The following is a 14428-nucleotide window of genomic DNA, read 5'->3' as shown; positions in this document are numbered from 1 at the left end:
CTTTGTATCCTTAGCATTTATCATGGTCACATAGGAGACATTTAGTAAATGTCAATTTTATTTGACTTGACTTTGACAAATACTAGTGTCGCCCAGCTCCCCACATTTTATAGATATGAAAGATTTCTAAAGAAGAAAGTTGTGTGACAAAGTAGACCAGGCATTTAAACCAAGATTTCTGACTTCTTATTCACTAGATCACAAATCTTTTTTTTCCCATTAATCCTACCATGGTAATTTAAAACTGTTATGGGCTAGAACTCTGAAACCAGAATTCCTACAAGGTACTAAGTCAGTGTAATTGATGATACAATGGTTATCTAGCTTAGCATGGTGATTAATAGTTCTTTAAATTCAGATTTAATGAATTGATTTAATCTTACAACAAATAATGGTTTCCTAGTGATATAATGATTGATTTATACTCAGTGTAGAGCATATAAACTGAGACAAACTCAGCCAAGGGAGGTAGAGAGAGATTCATTCCATCATCCACCTTTGTGGTGACTAGGGGCTGAAGCATAAACCCTTGGACTCAGACTCACTTCATCTCATACCAATGGTGGCCTGTCCTCCTGAATTTCTCCACTGAAACCAAGTCCCCTCTGAAGGCCACGAGAAAGCTAGCTGAGTACCAGGAGACAAAAAGACTTTTAGACTTTAACACCTGGCTATTCTTGTGGTGATTAATCTACTGAAAAGAAGGTTGCTCCAAGACCTCCAGAAAAACAATCCAGAAAATTACATGAAACAATCTCTTCCAACAACTGATAGTTCAATGTTTAAATGTCCTTTCAGAAAATACTGACAACACCAATATTTGCTTTAACAAAGATATTTTATTCAGAACATGGTCTTTCAAAATAAGGCTATGATTTTCATTAAGGGGTTTACACTAATTTTACATTTTTAATATTTTTCTCCAAATACAGACCAAATGTTAGGAATCCTATCTAGAGAAATTTCTCTTGTAATTGGATTTTTTCAAATTTTAGAATTTCAAATTTCAAATTTTAGAAAAAAACTGCTTAATGTTTCAAGCAAATCTAGCCTACTGAACAACAGGGAGAATTCACTACTACCCTGCCCCATTCCAACCTCCAGCTCAATTATGCCAATATAAACCAAATCACAACTTAATCCATAGGGCATATTTTTTCATACTAATTTCTTGAATATAACTTTTCTTGGACTGCAAGGCTTCCAATGAATTGTGCCACAGAGGGAAGTAGATGGACTTTGTTTTTCACATCTTATGTAAAAGAGATCTCTTCAGAAAAGAATATTTCTTTCTCTTCAATATAAAAGCAACATACACCACAACCACAAGGAAGACAACAGCAGAGAGAGTAAGGGAGTTAGAGTCCTTCTGGGATTCACTCAGTCCGGCCATTGACATCTGTCTCAATCTAAGAAGATAAGAGAAAACATGGTCATATTTTTGTCCTAGTTATTTGATATCAGGGATTTAGCCAGCACTGATAAATCCAAGACCTAAAGTCAGACTTCTGAATTTCAACTGTACAACTTTTGTTGAATTCTAGCAAATACACTAGCACTTGGATAAAAAAGGGGGGTTAACATATAGGCCCATTTTTAGCTAAGGAAAACTCAAGCTTGATACCATTCACATCAGGCAATCTTCCTGAAGTTATTATTATGTTTCAGTGGCACGGTTGAATTAGCTCAACTGATTCACAAGAGCTAATGTTTAAGTGTTCTTTATGACCTTGGATTGGCAAATGCTACAAATTGGAACTTGATTTATTGCTTTGCTAATATTTAAACTTAATATGAAGTCATCTGAAACTTGAAAATGTGTCCAATTTAATTTTTTTCTTCTAGAGAACTGGTTGTTAAACATTTATCAGCACATCTCTGATACATGGTATGTGAATTCAGATCCATATCCTAAGACAATATGTCAAATTTCTTTTGATTATTGCCATATATACCTGTTAGCCTAATGTATGACCTCAACTTTGTGTCCTGACAATAAATGTTTGCTGAATTCTCATTTCTTTCCCCAGGTTTCTACATTTACTTTAGACCTAGGATCACTCTGACTTGTGTTCTAAGAAGTTTTGTGGCACCAAGTACATTTTTTTTCAAGGGGAATGCATAATGTTTTTACCCAAAGCAATTGGCTCAAAAAAAAAAAAGAATTAAATCTAGTCATATTAGAATTGCCTTTCTAGTCATTAAACAATTTTCTCATTGAACTAGCCTAATCACTTAGCTCCTAGAGACTTCTGAGTTCACCAAGTTTTGAATTTACCAGCATTCAGTTTGAATGGCCCCATAACAACATCCACTTTCTCCTGATAGAGACTTGTGTCTCTTTTGGATCTTGTTACACATCCTCTGTAGCATCGTGAAGAATAATCAAAGGCCTGACACACCAGAAATTTACACTTCAGGTAAACAGATGGGTATTTATCCAGAAAGGCAAAGGCCCTGAATCCAAAACGAACTTGATGTGGTGAGTTGTAGGGTGAGTTATATAATTCAAAGGTTTTGTCCTTCTTACACCTAAAAGCAAAAATAAATAAATAAATAAACTGATTGCTTTCACCAATAGGTTAAAACACCAGAATAAAATGTTGCCCTATTGTCCCTAGAACACAGTGACCCAGTTCTTATCACCTACTCAGAAATATGGGGATCTTTTGGTGACCTTAGAAGAGAATGGATTTGTCTAAAGTTCATGTTAGACATGGCCTGCTGTCTTTGTCAAAGAAATTTCTGGCAAAGCAAAAATGTCAACAGTGACTTTAAGAAGCAGTAAATCAATTAGGAAACAGAACTTAGGAGTCTTCCATTGACATGAGTCTTAGAGGTCTTGTCTAATTCTATCCACTGATAGATGAGAATCCAAATGGAGTCTTAGGAAATGACTTGTTCAACTGACAAATGAAAAAATCCAATTCCAAAAGTCTGATTCCAAAGCCAGTGTTATGTCTACTATGCCATGATGCCTTTTCTCAAGTCATTATAGGTGGATATTAGACATGTATAGTTGCAACACACATGCACATATAATATATACATTATATAGCATACTACATATAATATGTATATTATATTACACATTTATAAACATATCTGAAAGATTATGGATAATCCAGTTGTTAAAATTCAGAATATGTTTTCATGTGTTCAACATTTATTAAGTATATACTATGTAAAAGGCCCTGTCCTTAGAATTAAGAGAATAATGTTATTTTCTCTCTGGGACCTTACAGTCAAATAATAATAATAACTCATAATATGCTTTTCTCACAACAACCTCATGAGGTAATCTCCAATTTTCAAGCAAGGAAATGGAAACTGATAATGGATAACTTGTCTATGATTACAGAACTAGTAAAGATCAGAACTGTGATCTGAAGGAAGGTCTCTTGTCTCCAAATCCAAAATTCCTCACACTACATTTTGCTTTCTCTCATAAGTAAATGGGAGGAGACAGGGCAAAAGAAAATGTAAACTCATGGACATGATATAAAGTAGAATATAGTAAGCATATAAGAGGAACATTAAAAACTATGAGATGAGAGGAAAGAAGAAATTTTCATGAAAAAGTGAGATTGGAGTTAGATCTTAAAAGATGGGTGGATTTCAGTAGCCAAAGATGAAAAAGAGCATATTTCTAGATACAGGGAATTATATCATTAGAGATAAAGGGCAAGAAATGACTAATAGTACCAAATATATTTGAAGAGGATGAATGCAAGATAAACCTGAAAATTAGATACCTACAACCCCATTCTCCTAAGGAAAAGGTTAATGAGTAACAGAATTGCTAAGGAGAAGAAACAGAGATAAATTATCCATGTGTTTAGATTGACAAAGGCTTTAGAAATCATGTGGTTCATTTCCTTCATTTACAGAGGAAAAAACTGAAACCCAGAGAAGTTCATTTGTGTGCCATGATCATATGGCTAGCAAGATCACTTGCTACTTTTTGGCTATTCTTCATTCTATTACCCCATACTACCTCTAACTTCAGTGATTTAATAGGAATAAAATTCACCTCTATTAGGCTAACCTGGACTTATATACATCAGTCTAATATATCTCATTAATAAGTACAAATTTGATGTTCATAAAGATGAGCTTGGGTCACAAGATCTCGATAATCCAAGAAATATTTAATTATTTTCAATTGTATTTATTAAGCAGAAAATTGGAATAATATATTTGAAAAACTTCTTTAACAACAAGGCCTATTTGGGAGTCATAATTTCTGGATATGAACTTAGTTGTTCACTTTCTGTGACTTTAGACAGTCATTAAATCTCTCTGAACCTAAATTTCTTCCTTTATTAAATGGAATCAAGAGTACTAAACCTACTAAATGAGATTGTTATGAGGAGAATATGAACTATTAGATGCAAATGAATTTTGAAATTTTTTTTTAAAAAGTCAACTGATCAAAATAAGATAATACTATTTTTTTTCTCTTGTTATTATAAGGACTTCATGGTTTATCAGTACTAATTATCCAAAAAATATATCCCTTGAGTGTTTTTAGTTTAATGAAGGAAAGTTAAATTTAGGCAACAACAGAAAAAAATCCTTACCCATTTCTGATTAAATCATAAGTCAAGGTAGTGAAATCGTTTTTACTTGGAGATGCTATGCAGGAGTCCAAAAACAATGCCAGACTGGAAACAGAGGAGTGAATTTCTGCTTGAAGGTACAACTTTTGGTTGAGTTGTATAATATATGGTGTAACATTCACAGGTTTGAAGAAAGAAGAAGTTTCGTAAAAAGACATATTCACATGGAAACTGCCATACTGGATTTGTTTGATTTGGGCAGTCCCATTACTAATAAACATAGTTTCCACCCAGGTGTCTCTGAACATTTTGCAGCTAACATAGAATTGTAGACCTTTATGCCTTGTGATGACACTATTTGGTTGAATAGGTTGATTTGATAGAAGGACATTGCTATAGATGATAGTATCACTGTTTATCTGTGAGAGAAAACAGGGATGTAATCAGAAAGATGTTAACACAATAGTAATTATATCAAAAATAATAGTCATTGTGACACATATATATGTTACAAGAAATTTACAAACTCTTCACAACTGTCCTATGAAATGGGGAGTGAAAACGTGTTTGCCTCTATTTTCCAGATGAAGAAAGTAAGATGCAGAGAAATGATTTGTTAAAAGTCTCAAAGCTAGCTAGTGAAACAGCTGTATCTTGTATTGAGGCTGCTTGTTTCTACATCTAGTGCTCTTCTAATGTAGTGTTTCTACATCATCTGTGCAATGCTGCCCAAATGGGTTTGATTCAAATGAATATTGAAATATTTATGAAACTCAGTCCAAATCACACCAAGGCTGCCTGATGCTAACAAGCTGGTCAAACTTGATTAGCAAGACTTTGTCCTTAACACTTCCGCCAAACTAATCTATAGAGATTTAACACAAATGTATTACTATCTGTGCGTGTGTATCTCTTTGCTCTTTGCTCCTTTGGGAAACATACCTGAACAGATAGGTAAAAGAATCTGTTTTATCTTCCTGGTAGAATATAAAGATAACAGATGAGACTCAATACCTGAAATCTTCACCGGGTTATAGATTTAAAACCTAGAAGGGTCCCTAGAAGCCATTCTATTCTATCATCTTGTTTTTGTTGTTGTTGGCTCTTTCTGACCCCAGAAACCATAGCATAGCCAGACTCTTCTGTCTTCCACTATCTCACAAGTTGGACAGCTTCTGATATGAGGGGCTCATTTTCTGATGTCACATCTTTTATTTAGCATTTTAATTCTGTCCATAGAATTTTCGTAGTAGAGATATTGGAATGGCTTGCCATTTCTCTCTAGTAGGTCCTCTTTTGTCAGAATGTTCCACCCTGACCTATCCATTTTGGGTAATCCTGAATGATATAATTCACAGTGTCATTGTGCTACTCAAGTAGCTCTTCTCCACAACAAGGTAGTGATCCATAAGAAGTCATCTTATTTTACAGAAATGGATTACAGAGATTGACTTTCAAGGTTTTTTCTTGCTTTATGTCTTAAATGCAGCCTCCATGGAACCCCACTTTGCTGCTATGGTAAGCCTTTAATGCAATTTAGAAAACCACACTGGTTGTCAGGAGTCTTGCCTTTTAGCTTCCAGTCTTCCATTAACTCTCTATGTGGTTTTAAACAGATCACTTACCCTCTTAGGTCTACTTATTTTCTTTGTTAAAAGTGAGATTTTATTAAATGTTTCTCTAGTTCCCTTGAAGTTCAGAGGTGCAGTGCTGCTGGCATTTAGACATTGATTAACTGTTTTTTTTTTTTTTCAATAAGACAATCTTTGCTCCTGGGTAATATTTTACAACTTGTTTTCAAGTACTTTGTGAGGGATTTTATTCCTAAAAAGTCAACAATTCTTCTCTCCTATATCAGTCTTATATCTCTCCTATATCAGTCTTATATCTCTCCTATATCAGTCTCCTAGAGCCATAGACTGTTTAAAAGTGAGCTTCTAGTGGGCTGAGGCTTTTTCACTTTTGCCCTTGTCTCCCCAAGGATTAGCACAATACCTGGCACGTAATCTGCTCTAAATATATACTTGTTGATAAGTTGATTGATTGATTGTCCAGAAAAATAATTCTAAGTCTTATGCTCTGTATCCATAAATAGGACAAATTATATTTTTAAACTTGATTTTTTTTTCCAAAATAAATCTCACCTATATTTGAGTCAGTGGTTCAAGGATGCATGTTCCTACCATTCTAAGTACTTCATGGCAGAGAATACCACTTTGGGAATCAAAAGGCCTGACTTTGAAACCCAGCTCCATTGCCCTTGCCATCCTTTAAGCAAGCTACTTAACTTCTTGGATCTTCAGTTTCCCCTTCTAAAAAGTAAATAGGTTATAAAGCCCAGGACTTGGAACCAGAATGATCTAATTCATCTACTAGTTTTGTATAACCATGTCACTGTATCTATTTGAGCCACCAATTCTTCATCTGTAAATGGAAATGATTCCATTTGTAGAACATACTTCAGGGGGATGTTGTACAAATTAAATAACGAGAAGTATATGGAAGCATTTTATAAGCTTAGATGTTCACATGTTAACTGGCATAGTGGTTAGAGCACTGAACTCAGAGTCAGGAATACCTGCCTCAGACATTTGCTAGTTTTGTGACTCTAGACAAGTCATTTCTCTCAAATTTAGTTTTCACATTTGTAAAATGGGGATAATAATAACACTTGACTCCCAAGGACATTATGAGAATTAAATGAAATAACATATATACAAACTTTAATTGCTATATTAATTTGAGCAAATCAACAAGAACCCTACCTTGGAATTAGTATGAATGGTGAACCATCAAAGTTCACAATTTTAAAAATAATTATTTTCTCTGATAAGAAGCAATGTTTGTTTAACAGTATATGAAAAGATTAACTGAAGACTCACCATTGATGTTGTCCCACAGCCATTATATGGTATATCAAATATAAAATCACTTGAGTTTTCCCTAGGCAAACAGAATGAATTATTCAAGTGAAAATGCAATGAATTATAACCCAGCATCTGGAGATAGGTTTTCTTGATGGTAGCTATCATTTGATCTTGTAAGCATACTAGAGCTGTTGGAGAACAAAAGATAAAATTCCTGTTAGTGTAGTTGGGTGTATAAAAACAGGTAATAGTTATTCTCTCAAAGGAATGATGCAAACAGTAAGATAGTCAATAATATCTGTTTTGGAGATTTAATTGCATGCAGTATTAAGAACCTGAAACACATGGGTATACCTTCAACATTGTGAAAATTTATTGCTGCAAAACTATAATGAACAAAAATCAGTTTCTAAGAGAGAAAAAGAATAAGGTTCAGCAATATAAGCACAACCCTGCACTATAGCACCATCCCTTGGTGTACATTTATATAACTCCTATTAGGAAGGCCATTCAAATATATGATCCCATGATCACAAAACTCCACAGCCATATTACTGAAGATATTTTTCATGTTCTGATCAATTAAATTCATGAGACATTAATAAACCTATTTTCATAAGGAAATATCAGTGAAACAAAATAATCTACCATTCAAAGAAAAGTATAGTTCCCTCTGTATCCTGAAAACTTACTATTATATTATTCTTGGGAATTTAAAATGTAATCTTGTTGGTTCAGTAGTGATGAACCTGTCATATCAATTTTTTTAAATTGAAAATAGTGCCATACCCAGAAATTAGGCATGGACCCACACTTAACACCATATACCAAGATAAGATCAAAATGGGTCCATGACCTAGGCATAAAGAACAAGATTATAAATAAATTAGAGGAACATAGGATAGTTTATCTCTCAGACTTGTGGAGGAGAAAGAAATTTGTGACCAAAGATGAACTAGAGACCATTACTGATCACAGAATAGAAAATTTTGATTACATCAAATTAAAAAGCCTTTGTACAAATAAAACTAATGCAAACAAGATTAGAAGGGAAGCAACAAACTGGGAAACCATCTTCACAGTTAAAGGTTCTGATAAAGGCCTCATTTCCAAAATATATAGAGAACTGACTCAAATTTATGAGAAATCAAGCCATTCTCCAATTGATAAATGGTCAAAGGATATGAACAGACAATTTTCAGAGGATGAAATTGAAACTATTACCACTCATATGAAAGAGTGTTCCAAATCATTATTGATCAGAGAAATGCAAATTAAGACAACTCTGAGATACCACTACACACCTGTCAGATTGGCTAAGATGACAGGAAAAAATAATGATGAATGTTGGAGGGGATGCGGGAAAACTGGGACACTAATGCATTGTTGGTGGAGTTGTGAACGAATCCAACCATTCTGGAGAGCAATCTGGAATTATGCCCAAAAAGTTATCAAATTGTGCATACCCTTTGATCCAGCAGTGTTTCTATTGGGCTTATATCCCAAAGAAATACTAAAGAAGGGAAAGGGACCTGTATGTGCCAAAATGTTTGTAGCAGCCCTGTTTGTAGTGGCTAGAAACTGGAAAATGAATGGATGCCCATCAATTGGAGAATGGCTGGGTAAATTGTGGTCTATGAATGTTATGGAATATTATTGTTCTGTAAGAAATGACCAGCAGGATGAATACAGAGAGGACTGATGAGACTTACATGAACTGATGCTGAGTGAAATGAGCAGAACCAGGAGATCATTATACACTTCGACAACGATATTGTATGAGGACATATTTTGATGGAAATGGATTTCTTTGACAAAGAAACCTAACTGAGTTTCAATTGATAAATGACGGACAGAAGCAGCTACACCCAAAGAAAGAACACTGGGAAATGAATGTGAACTATCTGCATTTTTGTTTTTCTTCCCGGGTTATTTATACCTTCTGAATCCAATTCTCCCTGTGCAACAAGAGAACTGTTCGGTTCTGCAAACATATATTGTATCTAGGACATACTGCAACATATCTAACATATATAAAACTGCTTGCCATCTAGGGGAGGGGGTGAAGGGAGGGAGGGGAAAAATCGGAACAGAAACGAGTGCAAAGGATAATGTTGTAAAAAAAAATTACCCTGGCATGGATTCTGTCAATATAAAGTAATTATTAAATAAAAATTAAAAAAAAAGAAAAGAGTGCCATACCAAAGTTTGTAATGGGTTATTAAGGCATACATATTTGAATGAGAACTCAAAATTAATTTTGACATCATGGAGAATAGCCGTGCTGTCTATAAACACTCCCTTAGTAATCATTGCAATCAGAATGTTGGATGGCATAAACCACAGTGACTCCTATGTTAAAAATTAGGTTCTTGGCTATCTACAAGAGTGAATGCTCCTTTCAAAGAAGCATCATTTACTTCCAGGGGATAACATTGTACCTGGTAATTTTTTTCCTGTTTTTTTTTCATCTTCCACTAGAATCCTATTGTGAAGCCAGAGTATAATAAGGATTTTTGAGGACCAGCCAACCTAAGTTTATCTAGAATCATCACCAACTTATTGGCCTCTAGAGAAGGAATTCTTTGGCCAAGTTGACCCAAGGAAGGGATAACTGATATCTATTCCAAAACCTGTACTAATAATATCTGTGAAATATTAAGAGTCAGAGGGCAGACCTTAAGTACGTGAGGATAAAGAGGGGAGAGTTTTTGAGATTTATGGAAGGACATAGATAATTTTTATTTGTACTGAATAATATAGCATGGATAGAATGAAATTTGAAATAATAAAAGAAACATCCACTCTAGTGAGATCATGGAAACATCAAGATACTGAATGTTTATTCCCATTGAGTTGGAAACAATTCTGGACTGACAGTAAGTTAGCTCAGATCTACTCTCAGTGATCTAGTGATCAGATTAACTAGCTGTATAACACTTCAAGCGGTTTTTTTTTCCTTTCAGAATTTTCCTTTCTAGTAATTTAGTGATCAGATATCTGTATAACCAGATATATATAACCAGCTGTATAACACTCTTCAAGCTGTTTTTTTTTCCTTTCTGAACCTTCCTTTCATCTCTTTAAAGATGAGAACTTTGGATTTTGTGAATTTTAATCAAGGAGTGAGAACTGGAAGAAAGCTTTTTCAACCATAAAATTGTTTTAACACCTTCATTAAAATTTTCCATCCAATACCTTAAAAGTTAGGAAAAGAAACATGGAACCCATAGTTAGTATCCTTGAAAAGTGTGCAACTCGACTAATGGCATTAATTTCAGCTTTCCTATCCTTTATTTCACTTAAGCAAATTCATTGGTTGAGAGCTTAGTGACCTGAGAGGCTGACAGAGATTTCTAACTTCCAATCAGAAAGTGACGGAAGCAACACAAAAATCTTAGTTGGTCCCTCAGCTCATCAATCAGTTTGCTGAAGATGCAACTTACTTGTGCCATTAATGTTTTGTGTAGAATAGTAGTGAGCCCGGAATCCTCTTCGAGTGACACTGATATCACTGATGAATCGAATGGACATGAAGTTTGATGTTGATGTAAAGGTACCTCTTTCTCCATTACAAATACGTGAAATTAGTGGGGATGTCTGATAAGGCCCATCGTAGACTTGAATATAATCGTAGTTACAACCTCCTTCCAGCCTAAAGAGTCGAAGGCAAAGGTTGTTTTACCTTTCTCCTGACTTAGATATAGGAGAGTCTGATCTCTTGCTGTCCCTACATCTGCTTTCCCTTTCCTTTTCTTTAGTATCCCCATGCTATCTTATGGTTGCTTAGGAGCTCTTTCTGGATCTCCATTGCCCACTCAGATCTGTCCTACTCTAGCAGAGCCCCATCTTCTTGCCTCCCTTTCCCATCCCCCTATCCCAAATTATATGTCTCTTTTTATTTTGCCATTCTACTCTCCAATTTCTCCATAACATAATTTTCATTAATAGGCTCTAATGATTTAATAGCCTATCTTCCTTAACTAAGAATTTGTATTCTGGAGACTACAAAAGAATAATTCTTAACTTAGGAAATTGAAATATAATTCAGGGTACTGAAGAAGATTTTTGAGATAATTGGGTGCCTAAAATCACACAAAATAGGGAACTGTCTTTATTGAAGTCCAGTCACCTGCCTTAAAAAAAATCTAATGATAATTAGCACAACATCCCACATTTCCTTGAACCAAATTGACTTAAAGCTAAAAAACCATTCCCTCCTTAATCTTGATGGACATATGGCTCACTGAGTCTTGAGATTACAACTCATAAAATCATGCTAGACTAAATCAAGTCCACACTTGAGACAGATTTACTTTGAGGACATTTAACCCTGTTAATTGTGATCTTAGATAAGAGAGGAAAGAAGAAGGTAGAGAGGGCAATCCTTCCCACTGCAGGTGGAAACAATCCAGAGTTGCCTATTCCTGAAGTTTATCTTTGAGGTTAGGGAGAGAGGATAAAGTAGCCCCTTAAAGAAGGGGATCCAGTGAAGAAACACTGACTGTAGTATATAAGAATGGTTACAGCTCACACTTCTGGGCCAAATTCAAGGATGATGGCTTCCTCATGCTAATTACAACTTTACCTTAAAATAACATGGAGAGGAGATAGAGGGGTAATAGAATGACTTAAAATTGCATTCCATGTCACTAGCAGGTTGAATTGCTCATTCACTACCATGTAGCAGGGATGCTATAGCTATTTGGGTAAAACCATCACTTACTGGTTTGCTGCTGATTGACAGTGGGATGGGAAGGAATCTTCACCCCTTATGTATTGACATGCCCCATAATTATTTCTAGATGCCCAAGAGTACAAAATCTGTGCTTCTGGATCTGATTCTGTCCATTTTTATACTAAATATTTTGATTAGATTGTCTTATATTTGGTAAAGAAGCTCTTTACTTACTGTACATCTTCAAATACTATGGTCACAATGTAGTTGTTTGAGACTTGAATATTCCATACACAGTTGGCATTGTTTGGATAGTTCCCAGGATAATTTGGGCTGGAAATGGTCCCCGAGGACTGGGAAAGGAATTCTCCACAAGAGAAGTTTGCTATAGGAACAAAATGAAAATTCAGGTCACATTTTCTTGACCTATAAAATAAGGATTAAAATCTCACCCCGCGTGTCTCATGGGAATGTTGCAAGGATCAAATGAGATTATGAATTTTTAAAATCCTTTAAAACTTCTTATTTTTATGCCATTTGGGGCCAACTTGAGAAATCATGCATTCTTTAATGTCACTGGAATTATTTTGGCCACAATATCATATCACTTTGGAAATAAAGAACTGTTGAAAGTAAGTGACCACCAAATCACCTTATCTTCCCAGAATTCCCTTTTAGAATTAAAAAGTCACTACTTTTAAGTAATTATATTCACAGTGCAAGAAGACATGTCTCTGATATAGGGATAGTAAAATTGGTCTACTTTTCAGAACCATTCATGCTTTGAGAAGGAAAATCCTAGGCATGCAGGGAAGTAGTTTTTTTTTTTTTCTTTTTCTGTTCCCTGTCTCCACTGATTAAAGTGCAGGGAAAGAGAAATATAAATAGAAGAATTGATCAAAGCAAAAATAATATATTTTCTTATTTTCCTTCCTTCCTTCCTTCCTTTCTTCCTTCCTTCCTTCCTTCCTCCCTTCCTTCCTTCCTCCCTTCCCTTCCCTTCCTTCCCCCTCTCTCTTTCTTCCATTCTTCCTCCCTCCTTCTTTTCTTCCCTCTCCCTTTCTCTTTCCCTTCCTTTCCCTCTCTATCTCCCTCTCTTTCTTTGTGATCAGCAGTAGTCTTCTCAATAACATAATTTCCAAAAGTCAACTCTTGACAAACAATATATTACCATTTCAGGAATTTCAAGGACTTTGAAGCCTTGTGGCACTTATCAAAGTCCCCTAATTTGTCTACTAATACAGATTGCCAAATCCAAAATAATTATTTCTTAATTCCTTTTCCCACCTATTCCACCTATCCACCCCCCCACCCACCCCCCCACCAAAAAGAAAACCATGGAAATTATCATCACACCAGCTTTGGGAAATAGTGAATAGTGTTAGAGTTACTGATTTAGAAAGAATCTCAACAATTCTGAAGAACATAACAAGAATAAAAGCCTATAATGTGATAGAAAAGACATTCTTATTGACTCAAAGATACTATAAGGATCAAAAAATTAAAATAATGGGGAAATTTATTGACAATTCAAGCTATCTTAAGAACAATGAACAGCTTTAAAAGGCAGAGAGTTCCATATCCTAGGAGGGCTCAAGCAAAGATTGGATGACCATTCAAAGATGTTGCAGAGGAAATTCATGCTTCAAGAAAGGTTGGGCAAGATGACTTCTGAGGGTATTATGATTTCAAGATTATGCATGAGTATGCATGTATATGCATGCATATACACATGTATGTGCATTGTGTACACATGGTCTGTACATGTGATTATATATGTATATGTGTTTGTGTGTATATGCACATGTGTGTATTTGTGTGTGTGTGTGTTTATATGTGCATATGAGTACTTCATAACCATAAATTGTTATGTGTATATAAATGTAAAGTGAATCATACTACAATGGAAAGAATATTGGACACAGTGTCAAAAGATCAAGGTTCAAAACTTGGTTTAGTCAATATGATCTCAGATATTTGCTAGTTGTGTCTCCCTCAAAAAATCAGTGAACCTCCCTTGACGTCATTTTCTTTATCTATAAAATGGGAATAAAAATAGCATCTATACCTCAAGTTTGTAATGAGGATAAAATGGGATTATATTTGTAAAACAATTTGCAAACTTTAAAGTGCTACACAAAATGTTAGTTATTATTTATTATTATTGTTATTAGCTTTGAAGCAAATTCTTACACTATCAAATGAGATATTTATTATGAAAGTACTTTATAAATCTTAAAATACATAAAAAATTAAATTTATTGTTATTGGTTTATTATTATTATTCTACAAATATTCTTCTTCCTCAATGTCATATTGGG

The 14428-nt window shown here is 34.7% G+C and overlaps 1 protein-coding gene across 1 annotated transcript in view; it reads right to left on the bottom strand.

The window, feature by feature from the left end:
- Positions 1-819: 819 nt before the first annotated feature.
- The window catches only part of DMBT1 (deleted in malignant brain tumors 1), a 63438-nt gene continuing 49829 nt past the window's right edge, over positions 820-14428 (bottom strand). Inside the window, 6 exon segments of the mRNA XM_051973817.1 lie at positions 820-1409; positions 2279-2532; positions 4584-4981; positions 7445-7617; positions 10876-11084; positions 12342-12492. Coding sequence (XP_051829777.1) covers positions 1405-1409; positions 2279-2532; positions 4584-4981; positions 7445-7617; positions 10876-11084; positions 12342-12492 — 1190 coding nt within the window. The 3' untranslated portion in view covers positions 820-1404.

The sequence above is a fragment of the Antechinus flavipes genome, chromosome 2, assembly GCF_016432865.1.
Source record: "Antechinus flavipes isolate AdamAnt ecotype Samford, QLD, Australia chromosome 2, AdamAnt_v2, whole genome shotgun sequence".
Classification (NCBI taxonomy): Eukaryota; Metazoa; Chordata; class Mammalia; order Dasyuromorphia; family Dasyuridae; genus Antechinus; species Antechinus flavipes.
The sequence above is the reverse complement of the archived record's forward strand: the minus strand, read 5'-3'. Positions and strand labels throughout refer to the sequence as shown.